General features: G+C 58.9%; 2 protein-coding genes across 8 annotated transcripts in view; one reads left to right on the top strand and one right to left on the bottom strand.

The window, feature by feature from the left end:
* The window catches only part of AUH (AU RNA binding methylglutaconyl-CoA hydratase), a 350,235-nt gene extending 344,869 nt beyond the window's left edge, over positions 1–5,366 (top strand). For 3 of the 6 annotated variants that reach the window (XM_078436077.2, XM_078436084.2, XM_078436083.2), the window contains exons 11-12: positions 4,146–4,241; positions 5,165–5,353. In XM_078436077.2, coding sequence (XP_078292203.2) covers positions 4,146–4,241; positions 5,165–5,338 — 270 coding nt within the window. In that variant the 3' untranslated portion in view covers positions 5,339–5,353. Of the gene's footprint in view, positions 1–4,145; positions 4,242–5,164 lie in introns of all 6 variants that reach the window. The other 3 variants (XM_078436081.2, XM_078436079.2, XM_078436078.2) reach the window with 3 other exon arrangements.
* A 6,934-nt stretch (positions 5,367–12,300) lies between these two features.
* The window catches only part of SYK (spleen associated tyrosine kinase), an 84,162-nt gene continuing 78,171 nt past the window's right edge, over positions 12,301–18,291 (bottom strand). For both annotated transcript variants that reach the window (XM_060610228.3, XM_060610229.3), the window contains one exon: positions 12,301–14,146. In XM_060610228.3, coding sequence (XP_060466211.1) covers positions 14,074–14,146 — 73 coding nt within the window. In that variant the 3' untranslated portion in view covers positions 12,301–14,073. The remainder of the gene's footprint in view (positions 14,147–18,291) is intronic.

Genomic DNA, 18,291 nt, shown 5'->3' with positions numbered 1-18,291 from the left:
AAAGTGGCCCCCCCGGGGGAGAGCTCCTATCTCGGCTCCTATTTGCCGAGATTCCTGGAGACGAGAAAGAGTCTCGGGGGATATAGCCAATTAGGGAAGAGAAAAGCATTGTGAGAATGTTCTCCGTTCTCTGCAGGGCTGGCCTCGCAGCCATAGAGGTGAATGCGAAAACTCACGCCAGTAATCTAAAATTTTAGTTTTTCTTTGCCGGGAATGGCATTAAATCACAAGCACGCCACGACAGGTCAGGAAGGACTGTGAAGGCACGTGTTCGACTTTGGAAGCGTTGAGCCCGCTGTCGCCCGGCTGTCTGACAAGGGTCACACGTTTCACGTCGCACGGGGTCCTGTAGGCGAGGAACGCCTGGCAAATTCCTAGCAGCAGGCATTTTAACATCCTTGCTTTGGAATTTCAAAGGTAAAGAGGGCTTGCTGAGGTTTCCAGAGAGAGAAACAAGAGTCCGTTTACAAGAAGTGGACGTGTTGGCCGAGCGGGGTAAGCATCCTGTCGCTGACCGTGGTCAGGAGCGCTGAGCACTTTGGGTGTGGGTGCGGGGGGCCTGCGGGGCTTGGGTGTGGGCGGCTGGTTGTGAAATCCTCCCCCCGCCCCCGGGGCGTCTCCTTACAGAACCGGCGGGGCAGGGCCGGCTCTGGAGCCAGGCCACGCTCCTTGGACGTGCGTGCAGGACCGTCCATCCGGTAGGGCTGCTGGTCGTGTGCCCAGCCTGGGGACACGCTGGGACATAGCATCTCACTGCTCCAGTGCCTGGATGCCACGGCTCAGCAGGAACCGGGAGGATGGAGGGGTACAGGGTGGCGGGGCTGTGACGGACACAGCCGGGACTGGAGGACACTGGGGCTGCCCTGGGACGCCAGGTTTCCCGTGTCAGAGGAGGGCCAGGACAGCTCTGGGTGCCCCGGATTCGCACGCGGGGGGACAGCACCTATGCACACACACGTATTCAGACATACATCTGTAGATACACAGGCACAGACAGACACAAACACACACAGACAGGCAGACACACACAGCAATGGGAACTTCTCCTCCGGCTCGTCAACTACAGAAGTACGCAACTTGCTTTGGCCAACACGAGGAGTTGGTGAAGGACCCAGGGAGTCCGGACGCTGCTGTCGGCTTCTCCCCTGGATGCCCTCGCGCAGACGCTGAGGAGCAAAGCCGGCCTCGCCGTCCAGAGGGAGGGGCACGCGGCCACGGAGTCGGGGCGCCCGGCGGGCAGGGGAGAGCTGGCTGGCTGCTAGGTGCCCGCGCACGGTGCTCGTGCGGCACCTGCTCCCTGCATGTGTCCAGGGAGGGGACAGAACACGACTCCCACCCTCGCAGGATGTACAGCCTGACGTTCACCACACATGCACCTCAGCTTGGATGGCACATCACCGTCCAGGACCTGCGGAGCCGAGGGAATGTCAAGGACTGGACAGCAGCAGTGGAAGGCGGGGAGGCTCTGGTGGGCTGGCTTCTCGGGCTGGGGGAGCTCGGCCAGGGAGGGAGCCAGGGCGGGCAGATGGGGCGTCTTCACCGGGCGGGCATGCGGGATGGCTCCACGCCAAAGGCCCCAGGGACACGTGGGGTGACGGGACCGTGAACGGGCTTCTACGCTGCAGGAATTCTGTGCAATTTGAGTATGCTTTCTGGATCTTCAGTAGGGGACTACGATCTACAGAGGTGTCCGTGAGTACGCAGCCACGGGACATTGGCTTGTCCGCTGAGCAGGACCGCTCCGGAAATACCGTCGTGAGCAAGTGGCCGAGGCAGGGATGTTCTGGCAGGTGCGGGTGACAGCTGGGGGACAGGACGGGAGTGTCCCGCCGCTAAGGCGCACAGAGCTGATCCCCCCTGCCCGGTCAGTGGCGGCGGAGCGGGAAACCACCGCTGGCAGAGGTGAGTCCCTCACCCACCTGCTCACAGCTCTCAGTTGGCCTCCTGGAGAAACCCAAGTGTAGGGAGTGCCCCTCGACCCACGGTCAGGAGGAAAGGAAAAGTGACCTCGTAAGGGGAAAGCGTGCCTTTCTAACACAAGCCTTGCTAACTCTAACACAGAGTCTAACACACCGACTCTGGAGGGTCAATGTCTGTGTGCAAAACGGAAAGCCACATGGTGGTCTTCGATTCTAACTTTCAGATGCCTGGAACCACCCACGTGGTGAAGGAGGTTGCAAAGGACGACTCGCTCTGGTGGAGCGAGTTTTGCTCATGTCTCGTGGGTGGGGGGACCTGTTCTCGGACCAGAGGCTCGACGTGCGCAATGAAGTCTCCAAGTCTGGTCACTTAGAAACAGAAACTAATGTGCATTGATCACCCACTCCAGGAAGGCTGTTCTGCCCTTATGGGAGCAGGTGAACCAGGTCTGCCTTAAAAGTCTGCCCTTCCTGGGGCGCCTGGGGGGCTCAGTCGGTTCAGCGTCCGACTTCGGCTCACGTCACGATCTCACTGTTCGTGGGTTCGAACCTTGCGTCGGGCTGTGTGCTGATGGCTCAGAGCCTGGAGGCTGCTTCGGGTTTTGTGCCTTCCTCTCTCTCTCTCTCTCTGCCCCTCCCCTACTTGTGCTCTCTCTCTCTCTCTCTCTCTCTCTCTCAAAAATAAATAATAAACATTAAAAGAACAGGCCTGCCCTTCCTCTCCACCTGCCTTGGCTGGACACAGGAGCTCTAACTGCTATCCCTCATGCTGCAGAAACTATGCTGAGGCGGGAGGCACTATCCAGGACATGAGCTAAAGTCCTGCACCAAACCTCCCCATGGACAGGGACTTTGCTGGGAAGCATGAGGGTTGGAACTGGGCTCTTGAGTGGGTGGCTTGGAACACACCACGGCGGTGTGCCCGGCAGCAGGCAGAGGTGCAGACAAAACACATTTGGGGGCTGTGTGCCTCCCTCCGAGCGGTGCGTCCATAACTTGTCAGTTAGCTGGAGGGAAAAAAAAACATAGATTTCAGCAACCTTGACCTTTCTCGCGTGTTTCCCTGGGTCTGTCCGGGCTGGATCAACCTTGACTTCGCTCCTTGTCCGGGAATCCAGAGAAGGCAGGAGCGGGCCTTGTAGTATGATTCCTGAGGGGCCCTTCCAGCTCAAACACGCGGCTCCCCACGACAAGTGAGCACGCTTCAAGGTCAGGCTGGCGGGAACGAACGCGTGCCAGGCAGATCTGTAACAAGAGGACATAAAGAAACCTTTCCCATTCCCTTGACCGGCCAGCACCTCATGGCGTGGATTAGAAATCGCTTCCCCGAAGAGTCGCCAGCTGCCAGCCACTTCCTTTGAAAATAAATCACCGACTACATCTTTTTACACCTGTCGAGATGTGATTTCCAGTAGCGAACCCAGTTGGCGGCTCTCATGCGCCTGTGAAAACAGGCAGGACCTAGATGCGTGGCTGGGCCTGGCGAGCTCCTGCCTGGGCGCAGACTGCCCCCTGGTGGGCGCTCGGGGAGGGACACAGTGAGCCCGTGGTCAGGCCAGGTCTGAAAGGGCTCCCCCCAAGAAATGAGCCCCCTGGGGGCGGGGGGGGGGGGGGCCGTGGGAACCCGCTCCACAAGCCACGGGCAGGCCGTGGGCTCCTGTTTCCACGTCCGGCCCTCCCTCTGGGGTGGGACTCGCCCTCACTCTAGCCAAGCACCACCTGCGACGCTCCTGCAGAGATGCTTCTGGACCCTCTCTGGGCTCCAGGAAACTTCCTGCTGGTTTTTTCTTCTCTCTTCTGTAGTTCTCTGCCTCTCTGTCTCTGTCTCTGTCTCTGTCTCTGCCTCTCTCTCTCTCTCCCACACACGGAGGACTGAATCCCAGGACGGAAAATCCCCACATACGAACCTACCTGTCAGCCCTCCCAGGGTAGGGTCACACTGGCCTTTGACCTCCAGCGCCTTTGGGCCATATCCCCTGGGAGGGGCCGGCTGATAGCAGGGGCCTGCATGTTGGGGTTAGAACTAATGACCTCGGGTTTCGGGGGGCCTTGCGGGGCCAGAGAGCAAAGCCAGAACATGCCACCCGTGTGGGACACGATTGCCCCACAGACCTGGCTCGACAGACCCTGCGGAGAGGCGGCGACGACAGCCAGGGAGCCGCGGCGTGTGGGGACGTGGCCGTGGGAGGAGCTGACTGTCTGACCTGCCATTGTTCCTTCTTCCAGGTGGGCGAGGACCTCAGGAAACACCTTCCAGGGCCTTCTCCTGTCCGCTCCCACCTTGACGGCCTGTGCCAACCACCCCCACGTAAGCGCAGCAAGGTCAGGCATCACCGCCTGGGCACGTTCACACCCACACCGTGGGGCCTGGCTCCCACGCGGGCCTCCCCTCTGCCCGGTGGCTCCGTGTCTCCACGTGGACAGCTGGTCCTGCCGCTAAAAGCCCGTGGTGTGGGGCAGACCTGGAGAAGCAGGGGAAGCACCCTGGATTCTAGCAGAGCCCCCTCCTTGTCCGGGTCACTCTGGCACCGGCCTCCACTCTCCGCGGCGCCTGCTGTCCCCGGGTCCCCGAGGGAGGGCCGCAGACTGTGAGAGGGGTGCCTAGGTTGTTAAACCCAGACGCCAGAAGGTCAGCGCCTTAGAGGGCCCGCAGTACTCAGTCCTGGAAGCACGGGGCCTGGGGCGTCCTGGGGGGCAGGACCGACGTGCCCCGCCAGACTCTTTGAGCAGCAACTCCTGGTAAAAGCGATCTGTTTACACACACGCTGAATCGGAGATTTTCTGAGTTCGAATATTCGTCAAAGACGAGCATTTCTGAGCCCAGAGGCCACCGTGGAGGGGTGAAGGGTGCAGAGGAGCAGAACATACACACGTGCTGCCTGTGCTGTGACCTGCCAGGGCCCCGCACACCCCCGGGGGGGGGGCATGTGCGGTGGCTGGCAACCCCGGCCTGTGCCAGCCCCGAGGCACACGTGGGTAATCCAGGAAGACTTGGGTGGGACAGAGTGGCAGAGGGGGACTATACTTGCTGGGGGGGGGGGTCCTGGGCCGGCAAATGTCCCATCACACAGCACTGTGCCTGAGCCGGCCCTGAGCGGGGCACTGGGACACAGGGGTGGGTGGCATCCTTTGTGGTGTGGGTGGGGTGCTGCCCCCCCACACTTGACCCTGACCCTGATCCTGACCCTGACCCTTCCAGACTCGGGGGCTCTGTAGGGACAGTGTCCTTTCTTCTGTTTGCTCAGGCTTCTGGAAACCCCCAAGCGTGGGAAAGAGCAGGAGGGGACAGATCAGACCCCCTCAGTGGCCAATGGTGGTGTCCTGGGTACAACCGGGCAACAGCTCTCAGGATCCAAATGCAAGTGGCTTCTGCCCTGCTGCTGTGCACATTCACCACGACGTGGGACACACCTGAGTGAAGGCTCCCTGTGCACCGGGTTCTTTGGAAAGGACCTCCAGGCAGGTGGTTTTCCGGGACGCTGACCCAGAGGGGAGTCTAGGAGCGGGTGTCTGTCACCAAGGGAGCATGTGTGTCGGGACTGGACAGAAGGAAGGTGCCCAGCAGTGTCCCCGCAGGGGCTCTGGGGCCGGCAGGGCCCAGCAGGGCCCAGCAGGGCGGCAATGGCCAGACAGGCACAACCCTGTGTCCATCGGGACCACCCCGGCCTCTCGCAGGAGGCCCAGCTTAGGCCACGAAGCTCCTCTTTTTGGGCACTTCCCGTTCGCCTCTGCCCACACGACCTCCACCCAAGTCCACCCTTCTCCTCCGCCTTCCCCCTCCTGGCTCCTCCTGGCCCCTTTCTCTCTCCGTCTCTCTTTCTCTCTACTCAGGTTCTTCCTATCCTATTGGCCGTTGGCAGAGACGATTCACCAGAAAGCTAGCAAGTATAGTCCTCAGTGCCCAGGGTTCGAATGGGCTCCCCCAAGATCCTGGAAGAGGATCTAACAACACAGTCACGTTGTTTACATAAAATGTCCCAAAGGAAGAGACCGTATCTGCGGTCTCTCAAGACAGCTGTCTCCTTCCCTCCGCGTTCCCCGGGGGGGACTGCTAAGATTCTGGGAAGGAAAGATGTGCTGGGGGTGTGGACAGCCCCGGGGATGCGTCTACCTGGCCTCCTGTGTCTCCAGAGCATTCTTCAGCTCCCTCCAGCTGGACCACCACCCACTTTACTGAGCATCCGGCTTGAGATGGGAAGGTGGCGGGAGATGATAGATAGATAGACACATAGGTAGATGATAGATACATGGATAATAATAAATAGATGATAGATATATAGATAATAGATGATAGATGGCTAGATGAATAGATGATTGGTGATACATGAGACAGATAATAGACGATGGATAGATGGATAGAGATGATGGACAGATGACTGATGATAGACAGAAGGTGGAGCGTCCCCTTGTGCCAGCTCTGGGGATGCGGATGTGCAGGAGGAACAGAGCGGGCGCGGCCCACGGAAGCTGCGTCGTGGGGGAGCGGGGAGACCACCCGTCTGGAGGAGGGTCCCCCTGGCGGCCACGCGCCTGCACAGCAAAGCTTACGCAATCAGAGGTGCGCGCTGCTGTGGCTTTTCCTTGTCGACGGAATGGAATTTGCCACAATCGCCGTTTTCTTGAGCCAAACCTGTAGCCATCCCACCGTCAGGACCGTCTGCCGGTGGCGTCGCACGTTTTGCATCTCGCGACACGCCGGGCCCCGCTTTGGCTCCGTGCGCGCCTCGGCCGGAGGCGGCCACGGTGGTCCTGATGAAGTGTGCTTTCTCGGAGCCGGCTGGGCACATCGCGTGTGTGAGCTGCAGACCCGCGGGCTGAATCTGGCCTGGCCCGTGGGAAAGCCTCCGAAGATCTTTAGTTCCCCGCTCAAGGGAGTCAGTCATCCGAGGTTTCCAGGACGTCCCTGGTATCTGTGTAAGGGAATGGCTTCGGGCGCAAACTACCCCGGGCTCTGTTCACTGCTGGGCACCCCCCACGCCAGCTGGGGACACAGGTTCTGGTTGTGGCGTTCGAGGCCGGGCTCTCCTGGATTCTTCTCCCGAGCAAGGCCTGGATCCCACATGTTCCTCTGCGTCATCCTGGGCCGATCACTGAGCCACTGTGGACGCGCTGGGGCCCCTTACGGCATTCTGCTGGCGACCACCCCATGAGCCATCCTGAGAACACTGGGTCGACACCACTTGGCCTCGAACAGAGGAACCCAACCTTCTGGAACTCGGGTCTGGCTCTGATCCTCATCTTCCGGTCCCAGGTCCCCAGTGGGTCCGTGTTTCCCGGGTCACACAGGGTGGTGAGTCACGGACCTACCTCCCGGTGCACCCAGAGACACTGTCAATGCCCGTGGCCCTGGGCCCCTTCCAGACCGGTGGAGCTGAGCTCTGGGAATAGAGGCAGGGCACCTGCAGTTTTAAGGCTCCGTTGAAGACTCTACAGGGCAGAGGTGCCTGGGTGGCTCCATCGGTTAAGCGTCTGACTCTTGATGTCAGTCTAGGTTGTGATCTCACGATTCGTGGGATCGAGCCCCTCCGTCGGGCTCTGCGCTGACGTTGCGGAGTCTGCTTGGGATTCTCTCTCTCCCTCTCTCTCTGCCCCCCCCCCCCCGCCCCGACTCGTGCTCTCTGTCAAAATAAATAAATATACATCTAAAAACAAAGACTCTATGGTGCAGTCAGGCCTAAGGAACAGGGGTGTTAGATCAAGAAAGCCGAGTCAGCCTCTTTTCTGAGTCATGGCCTTTCATTTGTGAAATGAGAGATTAATGATGACAGCTGTCTCAGAAGTTGGTGGCTTTTAGACTTAAACTAGAAAGTATGCCTGAAAGCATTTGCCACCTGTGAAAAGTACCGATGGAGTATCTATGACAGAGCCCTGCGTCCCAAACTAGTGTCCCAGGCCAGCTCGCACGTTTGCCCGTGTGGACAACGCTCGGGCGTTCACGCCTCATTCGGCGTTCTTACCACGAAGCCCTCAGTCCAACGCCACTCTCGAGTGCCATGGACGGATGCGGTGTCTACCTGCTTTCTCTCCCGGCGATGCTTCCGAGAGCCACCCAGTGGCCTACGCTGTGTGCCCAGGCCGGGGAGGCATCCCTCCCTGTCCACCAGCAGTGCGGGGCGTTGCTTCTAAGACCCACTGTGGCCCCAGGGGCCCACGTGAGGGAAAACATATCTGTCATGAAGTCCGCTCTGCCGGTTGGTCTGGTTTCTCAGGGGCGGGAGGACTGATAGTCGTTGCAAACGTCCAATTCCACGGAGAAAATGCCGGCAGGTCTGCAGAGAACAGGCCCCTGTTCTCGGGCTTCTGTGCTGGGCACCCGGCCAGCGTCCCGGGAGCCAGAGTGGGGGCAGGAGAAGCAGGCCTTTCATCGCAGACTGAAAAGGGACGATCCAGACGTTGGGGGTTGTGCGGGACGGGGGCTCACTTGGGGGGCGGGAGGCGAGACCCCTTCTGCATACCTGGGACCAGTGACCGAGTGGGTTAATAACAGAAAGTGATTTTCGTGCTAAAAGGAGCATTAGGAGCCCAAGAAGCTCAGGAACAAAAAGATACCAGTTTATCACAGTCGCACCCACACGGTCCTGGGGGGACGTCGTAAAACGACGCGGGCCCCACTGGCCGACTCTGGGCCCTGTATCTGCAGACAGAGATAGAGAGAAGTGGGGGCTCCAGATGGACTGACTCCCCCACCCTACATCAGAAAGCAGCCGTGGGAGACCACCGCTCGTGCACAAGAGCGCCCAGGAAAGACCTGGAGGCAGACTGCTACGGAATGGGGCGGGGGGTATCTTACTCGCTTTTAAGGGAAGAGAGTCCCAGAGCGAACACGGGTCTAGGTGTTTTGGTGGCAGAAATAAAGTCAATTAAAACGGCTACGTGTTCCCCCCAGGCTTTCACTGGGCACTGCTTTTCTTCGGGGGGAATCTCCCTGGAGTGATCCTGCCCATCCCGGGGGGTCAGCCTGGCTCTGGAGTCGGCCTGGATCCGGGCCCGCTGATCCCCCGTGGGTGTTAGCTCCCCCCGTTTCCGTCTGGACTCTCTGCCACGTGCATGACCACCTATGCACGAAGATGGAAAGCAAGCATCTGGTTTCTTCCTTCTACAGGGTCGAGGAGGTCTGGTGTGCTCGTGGGGCGGCTGGTGCCCCTAAGTTGTGACAGTTGCCCGGGTGACTGTGCGCTGCTAGATAAGCGTGGGAACATAGCCGGTGTCCAGAAGTCTGCCGCCCCGGGCGCCTTCAGCCCCCGGGATGGTCTCTGTGGACCTCCAGGCGCCATGTGACGGCAAAGTCACTTCCCCGACTCGCCTGCTCCATGAAACTCCCTTTCTCTCTGGCCCAGCCCCGTGGTAAGGGCCTGAGCTCAGCCTGGGTCCCCTCCCTGTCCACTGGCGGTGAGGCTGTGGCCTCCCTTCCACGTCCCCTCGGCCCCACGTCAGGAGGGGAAGGACTCCCAGCAGCTAGTCCCAAGCAGGGAGTGTTTACAGCACTGGATTCTGGCACATTCTGGCATCCTCAACGGCCTCTGGAAATTCACAATGTCCTCTGATACAGACACCGGCCGGCTCTTTATCGTGGTGAATGAGGAAGAGTCGTTTACAGACAATTTGTGTTTTTCCCTCACTGTCCCACCGTCTAACGATAGTCGTGGAAAACTGAGTCATCTCCAGACCTCAAAGGCTGCAGAGGCATCATGTCTTATGACTCATGGCTTTGGTAAAATAACGCCTAGCTAAAAAAATAGCTCCCGGAACCTTCCCGGCTGAGTGGCATGTGGGCAGAGAGCGTCACCTGCTCAGCTGGCGCCCCGCCAGGGGGCGATGACCAGCAGCCCCCGGCCAGTGAGGCGGACTTGAGACCAGCACAGACGGGTGGGCTCGGCGCAGGGTGTGCTGGGAGTCCGGGCGATCTTACTGGATTGGGTGGTGGCGTCTCCGGAAAAGTGTGCTTTTCCCTCTGGGCGAGTTTTGCAAAACTCCAAAATAATAAAAGCTCTATGTAATGAAACACCACGTTACGTGGCCTGGGCCCTCCAGGTGATCAAGATTTTCTTTTCTGGGAAGGGGTGATTGATTATGTGTGTTCTGGGCTGCGTGTGTGTGTGTGTGTGTGTGTGAGAGAGAGAGAGAGAGAGAGACAACATGGTGTGTAAACAACCAACATTAGAGATCAGGACGGGGCTGGTTCTTCAGCTAATAACTCGGATAACTGAGCTCAAGGACACGCGCTGAGGGTCCCCATGCGATGCCTCCGTTGTGCAGTCTCCCAGCGTGTGCGAAGAACACCGGCCCGTCTTGCTAACAGACACTGAGCACAACAGTGGGTCTGTGGTCAAAGGAGTCGGGAAAATGCTGAGCCGGCCAGAACGTGTGAAAAGGTCTTTGTGGCAAAGTCCTCGAAGTCTGAGTGGGCCACCGGGCCCCGGGCCCCGGGCCCTGGGCCCCTTACTCGGGGAGGGCTGAGCCGGGCATCCCAGCTGTTCCATCAGGGAAAGTGCTGGTCGCACAGCACAGACTCACAGGTGCAGGAAGCCCCATGGGGGTGCTTCCCCGGCCTCTCTGGGGGCGCGCAGGGTGGCAGGAGGGGGCAGGGCTGGGGCCTCACCTCCACCTGGCTCACGTCACCTGAGGAAGCGCGGTGACTCGGGGACCCGCTGCCCCCGAAGCAGCGACGGGTTCCGCAACTGCCGACTAGCCTCCACGTCTGCGCGCTCACGGGTGTCAGCGCGGGAGGGCGGGCAAGCCTCATCCAAGTTTCGGGCCCCACTGTGGTTGGTGCCGGGGACCAGCTGTCTGTTTTGTTCTCTGTTGCCACGTCTTGGGCACGTACTGCTTCCGGAGCAGCAGGCCCCGGGCCGTTTGGCAGTCCGTCCTTCCACTCTCGTGGCCGTCCTGCTCCCAGGGCCACCCAGGGAGCGTGAGGCCAGCCTACCCAGGCCCCCGAACCTCTGCCTGCCGGAGCAGGGGACCGTCAGTGGGACCGGGAGGGAGGCTGGTGGCCAGGAGAGGCTGAGACGAAAACAGCTGCCAGCACATCCCGAGGCGGGACAACTGCCCCACGCTGGCGGCGAAGGGGTCATATGGGGTGCGGTTCAGTGTGCCGTGTGTGTGCGTGTACACACGAGCGGTGTGCAGGCGTGTATATGGTGGGCACCCATGTGCCCATGGACATGTGAGCGGCGTATAGGCATGTATGTGGTGTGTGTGTGCATGGTGTGTGCACGTGTACACATGAGCGGTGTGCAGGTGTGTATGTGGCATGCATGCGTGTGCAAGGGGTGTGCACATGTACACGTGAGAGGTGTGTAGGCATGTATATGGTGGGCACATGTGTGCCCGTGGACATGTGAGCGGCGTGTAGGCGTGTATGTGGCATGCATGCGTGTATGTGGTGTGTGTGTGCAAGGTGTGTGTGCATGTACACGTGAGCGGTATGCAGGCCTGTATATGGTGGGCACACGTGTGCCCGTGGACATGTGAGCGGCGTGTAGGCATGTATGTGGTGTGTGTGTGCATGGTGTGTGCACGTGTACATGTGAGCGGTGTGCAGGTGTGTACATGACATGCATGCATGTGCAAGGGGTGTGCACGTGTACACGTGAGCGGTGTGCAGGCGTGCATATGGTGGGCACACATGTGCCCGTGGACATGTGAGCGGCGTGTAGGCGTGTATGTGGTGTGTGTGTGCAACGTGTGTGCACATGTACACGCGAGCGGTGTGTAGGCGTGTACGTGGTGCTCGGGTGTGTATATGTGGTGTGTGCATGTGAGCGGTGTCTAGGTGTGTGCGTGGTGTGCATGTGCGTGTGTACACTTGAGCGGTGTGTAGGCGTGTACAAGGCGTGCATGTGCACATAGGAGGCGCGTGCTGTGTACATGTGAGCGGTGTGTGGACACGTACGTGGTGTGCACGTGCACGTATGAGGCTCACGTGTAACGTGAGCTGTGTGTAGGTGTGTACATGGTGTGCACGTGCACATATGAGTGTGCGCACATGTAATGTGAGCAGCGTGTAGGCGTGTATGTGGTGTGCATGCTTGTGTACGGGAGTGTGTGAGCGTGTGACACCCTGGAGAAAACAGGTGGAGATGAGGGCTCTGGAATCCCCTCCTCGGCTCCCCTGGTGCTCCCTCAGCAATCTTCACAAAGACAGAGCTCGCGACCCCGGAGCGCTGCTTTGGCACCCGCCGGGACTTCTGGGTCAGGGTCAGGCCCTCCGTGCGTGGAACCCACGAGCACGGTCACGGCTGGCCAGGGCCCCCTTGACAGGCATCTGTAGCACAAGCTCACAGACCCGTCCGAGGATTCTGTGTGTGTCCATCCTTCCGGGACGCAACTGGGAACTTCACAAGAAAACACACACACACGCACACACACACACACAGAGTTGCTGTTTAACAGTTTATTTGAGAGTGCATCCTACCACATTCCAGTAACATCCACGAAAAGAATCATCAAACCAATTTAAAACTTTTATTTAAAAAAAAATCACAGTTAAAAAGTCCAGTGACAAAAAGCAGTTCTTGAGATGGAGGAAGAATACTGATGATCCGGTCGAGTGTGCTCTGCGGGGCGACGGGGCCCGAGAGCCCAGCAGGCACCTCCACACGTGCAGATCCGGACGGAGCGGCGGCCGCCGGGCAGGGGACGAGGTGAAGTCGCCACCAAGGCTGGTGACAGCCCGTGTGGGGACACGCTCAGAGGAGAAACGAGAATCGTTTCCGGAAACCTCAGTCCCGCCGTGGGGGAACGCGGTGTCCACAGCGTCAGCAGACAAATGGTTCTGGCCAGAACAGGCTGTCTGGCCTCCGTCCGTGAGGCCCCTCTGTTCCCGCTAAACAAGGGCCCCCAGGTAAAGGCACAGGGAGTGCGCGTGACCCTGTGGCAGGGCAGACGCACGGTGAGTAGTCCTTCCCCTCCAGACTTAGCTCACGTCACCGAGCCTTCCACGTGCGGCCCCGCGACAGACACGCTCCGGCACCTGAAGGGTACCCGCAGCTCAGCGCCGGGGCCTCTGGTCCAGATGTCACCCCGTGTCATCCAGCCCATGACAGCTAATCCTAACTTTACTGGTATATGTGGGCCAGTGACTTGTGTAAGCCCAAACCCTGCTCAGGGGTTCACTAAGCCTAGGGAACTAGCAGAGAATGCCTCGTCTCGCACCTTCAACCCAAAGTCACACTCAGGCATACTTGTGGTGAGGGTCAGGGTCTGCGGCTTTATTAGGAATTAACACACTCTTAGGAGGCTCGCGCTTAGAGGGCCTTGGCCACCAGCTGGTCCCCCCTGCTGTGAACACAGAAAGGGCTGGGGAACTCTGGCGACACCCTCTCTCTGGCGGAGGGGAGCTCGGACCTCACTCAGGAGATGAGGACCCGTGGCGTCCTGCTGTCTGTCCTCGCTCAGGCCCGCGGTGACAGACATCACGGCCCTCCACCGCCTGCACGACTTTTATTTACTGGTCCCCTGAAAGCACGGTCTTGGGAGAGTATGCGGGAGAGAGGCTGTTTCAGGGGAAAGGAAGCCAAGCCGGTCCGTGCCGAGAGCCCCCTTGTCCACGCAGGTGTGCGTCTTCCGTCTGAGATCACACAGAGCGAATGCAGTCTCCAAACGTTTTATCCCCTTTAACTGGCTACATGCTTGGATTTTGTTTTTTCAGCCTCAAAGGACTTGTGTCACCAGGGCAGCTTTTCGGTGGCAGGGCTCCTTCCATCTTTCGACCGGTCGGAGCCAAGTTCTGGAGGCAGCCAGCTCCCCTCTGCTCCCCTTCCCTCCACCGCAGACGGCAAGGCCAGCCGCACCCCTGGCCGCGGAGAACGGCACACGGGACGCCTCCAGGCTGCCAGATCTTCCGATGCAGAAACAGATCCTGAACGTAACCTGCCACGAAATCACACCGCGCAGACAAGAAACGCAAAGGGATCCTTCCCCGGGCCCTCTGACCCTGCTGTCCTTCTTCCCGGGCTCTCCTGGGAGGGGATGCTTTGTGGAGGGTGTGTTCTGGGACAGGCTTTGGGGACAACGGTCACAGGCGTGCTCTACACGAGGCCGGCTCCCCTGGCAGCAGACGCAGGTGGAAACTCTCGAAATCCACGCACTGGGCTGGCTTTGCTGTGACCCCTCGTCTGCTCCCAAGGCGGCCACGGAGGGCGTGGGGCCGTTAGTTGACCACGTCATAGTAATAATTGCGTAGACGTAGTTCCACGGCTGCGAATCCGGGCCTGTTCTCCACCCTGGAAAGGGAAGACGCACATTATTGTCCGTCCACGCGCTGTGGCAAAAGCCCCTCCGGCAGGTGGAGTGGAGGTGGCTGTGCCCCCTGCTGGTTCCTCCAGAGCCTGCGCGTCCCTGCTCCGCGCACCCGGGGACCAGGAGCCCCTGGCGGAATACAGTCAGGCCCACGTGGCCTGCAGGACCCGATCCCCAGGTGACTCGTGTCCACCTTCAAGTTGGAGACGTTTTGCACGGGGAGCCGAGATCTTTCGCCTCCAGTTCAGAGACCTGTGATCCAGCAAAATAGGACGTGCCTAAAAATACTTAGTGGGTCAATGGGCTGAAGACCTATATTTCAAGTTGGACTCATAATCTTGCTAAAAATGGACACAATTTAAGCTCTCCCCCTGCCCCCATCGGATGGCTCTGGGCTTTTTGGGACCGTGGGATGATATGGGTTCATATTAAACTCAAAGCCAAAGACGCGGGCACTGACGGTCACAAACCCGCAAGGCGAACTTCTGGGTCACTGCTGAGGATGGGAAATGACCTCAGTAAATGACGAGCTAACCATTTGTAACTTCTCCTCTGCTTTCTCCAATATGACAAACGTGTAGAGACTCCTCCGCTTTCTCCAGTATGACAGGATCAGCCGGAAGCAAGTAGTCCTCAAAACTCTTGAGAATCTATCCCAGTGTGGAAGTGATTTTGCTCGTATCGCAAGATTTTTGGCTATAATGCCAGCAGGTAAGTTTGCCCGGTAAGGGAAACAGAGCTTGAGGTTAAACTGGGTGAAGTGTCCACATTGAAACTGTCACCTGCTCCAGGTCCGACAGGGGCCGGGGGGCAGGCTCACAGGGAACCAAGAATCACTCTCCACTGTAGGGAGAGTGGTTTCTACAGAACCGAAATGGGTTTTGTCAAACGGCATCGACGTAAATGGTTTCGCTTGCAGCTTTTAAGAGCCAGGAAAAACCATAATGACCTGCTGGGACTTATCAGCAGTCTGTGGTCATAGCTGGGGACACAGGCCATCTCGGGCTTCATGGGGGGGGTCATGCCTCTGGCCACCAGGCTGTGTTCAGGATGGGGTGGTGGCCAAGCCCGGGTGCAGGAGCATGTGTGAGACCTGTGTCTAGACAGACAGACAGACAGCCTCCCTCCTTCTACAGTCTAAGAGCACAACCTCATCACCTTTGCAAAACAGAACATTCCGCTGCAAGTATGGGGGCCCAGATGCACAGAGCCCCCTTTGAATCTTTCTCTGGGGGTTTCATCCACCCAGCAGCCGGGCATCAAGCAAAGGAAGCGATGCAGGGCTACAGGCTGGCCCTCCGCAGACACCTGCTCAGGCTGTAGATCTCTCTTCTACACTGTGGGAGAGGCCGCCCCAAGGAGTAAGGATGATGTGGGGCTTCAGCAAGTGTGGCCAAGCGTCCTGTACGTGTGCCAGCTTCCCGTCTGTCCCCGCCTGCCCGCATCGGCTTCCCCAGGCCTCGGGGTGCTTTCTGTACTCGGGCCCTCGTGCCAGGGGCCCCTCTTTCCTCGTTGCCTGCGCCCCTGCCCCTCATCCTGCCGTCCAGAACTCCACTCCCTAACAGAGGCCACTGTGGATCTCTAGCAGAAAGATGGTCCCACAACCTCCCACGGGGGCCGCACAGCACCTATCAAATACGCAACCACATGCTTACATGGGGTGGATTTTTGGCTTGTCTGCCTCGCGACAGCCCGTGCTCCCCCCGGCCCAGAGTAGTAACCACCCCGGAAAGTGTCAACCGGTGTGTATGTGGAGGGTGGTCAAAGGTGTGTCAGTGATAAGTGTCCAAGCATGTACAGATATATACAAGTGTCCTCTCTACCTATCCATCATCCGTCTCTATCCATCTGTCATGTACTGATTGACTCATTTTCTATCAGCCATCCTTGTCCATCATCAATCTGTCCATCCCTCCAATATCCATCCATCCATCTAGATCTATCTATCATGTATGTGTATATATATATATATATATATATATATATATATATATATATGTATGTATCTATCTATCCATATATCATCTATGTATCTATCTATCATCTATCTATTTATCTATCTATCTACAAGTCTATCAGCCACACTGGTGAAGGTAGCTGACTGTTTAGAACAGAGGAAAGAATGGAAACAAAAAAGCCTCAAAAAGCCTGGAGAATGTACAGGGCTCGTTTGTATTCACTTCACCGACTCCACCAAGTTCTGGAAGCTCCATGAGCCTCTGTGCCTCCAAGCACCTGCTCCTTCTATGAGTAAGCACCCGCATACATGTGTTCCCTGTGTGGTTCCCCTGGGCTGTGTCCTCAGCCCTGAAAGGCCATCGGACTCATCCCCTTCTGCGAACACACAACAGAATGCACTAATTTCGTGGCTTACCTGCGGCCTGTTCGCCCCTCTCTTCAACTGCAGGCTCCAGCAGGGGCTGGGCTTTCCCTGAGGCCTGCTGACCCCCTGCCTGGTGCTGGGATGGAGGCTTGCACACGGCACCTCCAGTGGGGAGAGTGGCCACGTGAACACCTGGGTGCTCAGGGGAGGGGGGCTCTCAGGGGAGGGGACGCTCAGAGGAGGGGGCTGTCAGGGGAGGAGTCTCTCAGGGGAGGGGACTCTCAGGGGAGAGGAATCTTAGGGGAGGAGGGCTCTGGAGGGGGCGCTCAGAGGAGGGGGCTCTCAGGGGAGGGGACTCTCAGGGGAGGGGGCGCTGAAGGGAGGGGGCTCTTAGGGGTGGGAGGCTCTGGAGAGAGCTCTCAGGGGAGGGAGCTCTCAGGGGAGGGGGCACTCAGAGGGAATGGACTTGGCCCTGAGCAGAACTGGGACCAGGGACAAGGATGGTCTGGGCAATGTCGCCCTGTTGCTCGTGTTTGCTGATCTTTAAGCAGCACTTGGGGCTCCATCTAGATCATTCCCGACCTCAGACATCCTAAATGTCCCAGGCTTTTCTCCATTAGGCCGCCGCCCTGTTTTTCAGCATGAAGAGCCCCAACTTCTCCCGATTCAGCAGGCCTTTCCCCCCTGGCATCTCTACGTACAGGACCTGCAAGGAGTCTGTGAAACCCTTCTAGCTGAAGCCCCCAGCCCCGCTCCCCGTGTGTCCTCCCTGGTTTCCACAGTGCACCCAGGCCCCCAGCGTGACCTCTGCAGGTACCTCTCTGAGCACCCCACCCCCCTCTGCAAAGCAGGAGGGCTGGGGGGGGATGTCCGCCTACTCAGGGTTCGGTTCCCCACCCCAGACACACCATGGAGCCCAGGGGACAGCCAGGTGAACAGAGATGCTGGCAGCCGGGGGCAGGCGTCTCCCCGGGGGTAGCCAGACCCGCTCCTGGAGCCACACCCAAGGAAACGGTGCCTTTCCGTTCAGGGACTGCTGACATTCAGACGGAGCCTCTGATCATCGCCTGCCCCCACCCCCACCCCCTGCCCTGTTTCAAATCACTGCTAGAAACACTCCAACCTTCAGAAACACAGCTTTGTTGGAAAAGCAATCAAAGACCGATGAGGAGTCATTTCTAATTTCAGGCTGTGGGCGGGCATCACTCCCGTCACTCGGCTGATACTGGGGCTGGTTCCGGGCGACGTGGGTCTCACCAGAGAGCACGCGGGGATCAGAGTGATGGGGACGAGACATCCCTGCGCGTCGGCCTCACTCAGACCCTCCTGAAACCTCTAGGTGAGCACGGACACTGGGGGGTCGAGCCCTCCGAGAGAACAGGACTCCCTTTGTCACGGCTCCGGTGAGTTCCCAGGACAGCTGTCTCCCTGCACGTCCTCCCTCCGTGGACCAACCGGCAGAGACCATGCGAGCGGCTGTACGTGTGCAGGTGTCCAGCGGGGACAGAGCATCGCCTGCCCCTGATGCCTGGGTCACAGGAGCCACACGCCCAGTGCTGAGGGGACCCCGGAGCCAAGCTGGACGTCCGCCTGCCTCGCTCACCCCGCTGGGCACATCCCCCAAGCCCGCACCCGTCCTGATCCCTCCCACCCACCCCTCTACTCCTTACTGGCAACACACGGGACGACCGACAGAAATGAAGGCATCAGCATTAGCAAATGCGACAATGCTCACTTCAACCATCGCCCTGCGAGTTTATCCAAATTTGAGGCTTTTCCATTTGTCTCAGAATCACTTAAAGGGTG

Source organism: Panthera onca, chromosome D4, assembly GCF_046562875.1.
Source record: "Panthera onca isolate mPanOnc1 chromosome D4, mPanOnc1 haplotype 2, whole genome shotgun sequence".
In the NCBI taxonomy this organism is placed as follows: Eukaryota; Metazoa; Chordata; class Mammalia; order Carnivora; family Felidae; genus Panthera; species Panthera onca.
Note: the sequence above shows the minus strand (reverse complement) of the source record. Positions and strands in the feature narration are given on the sequence as shown.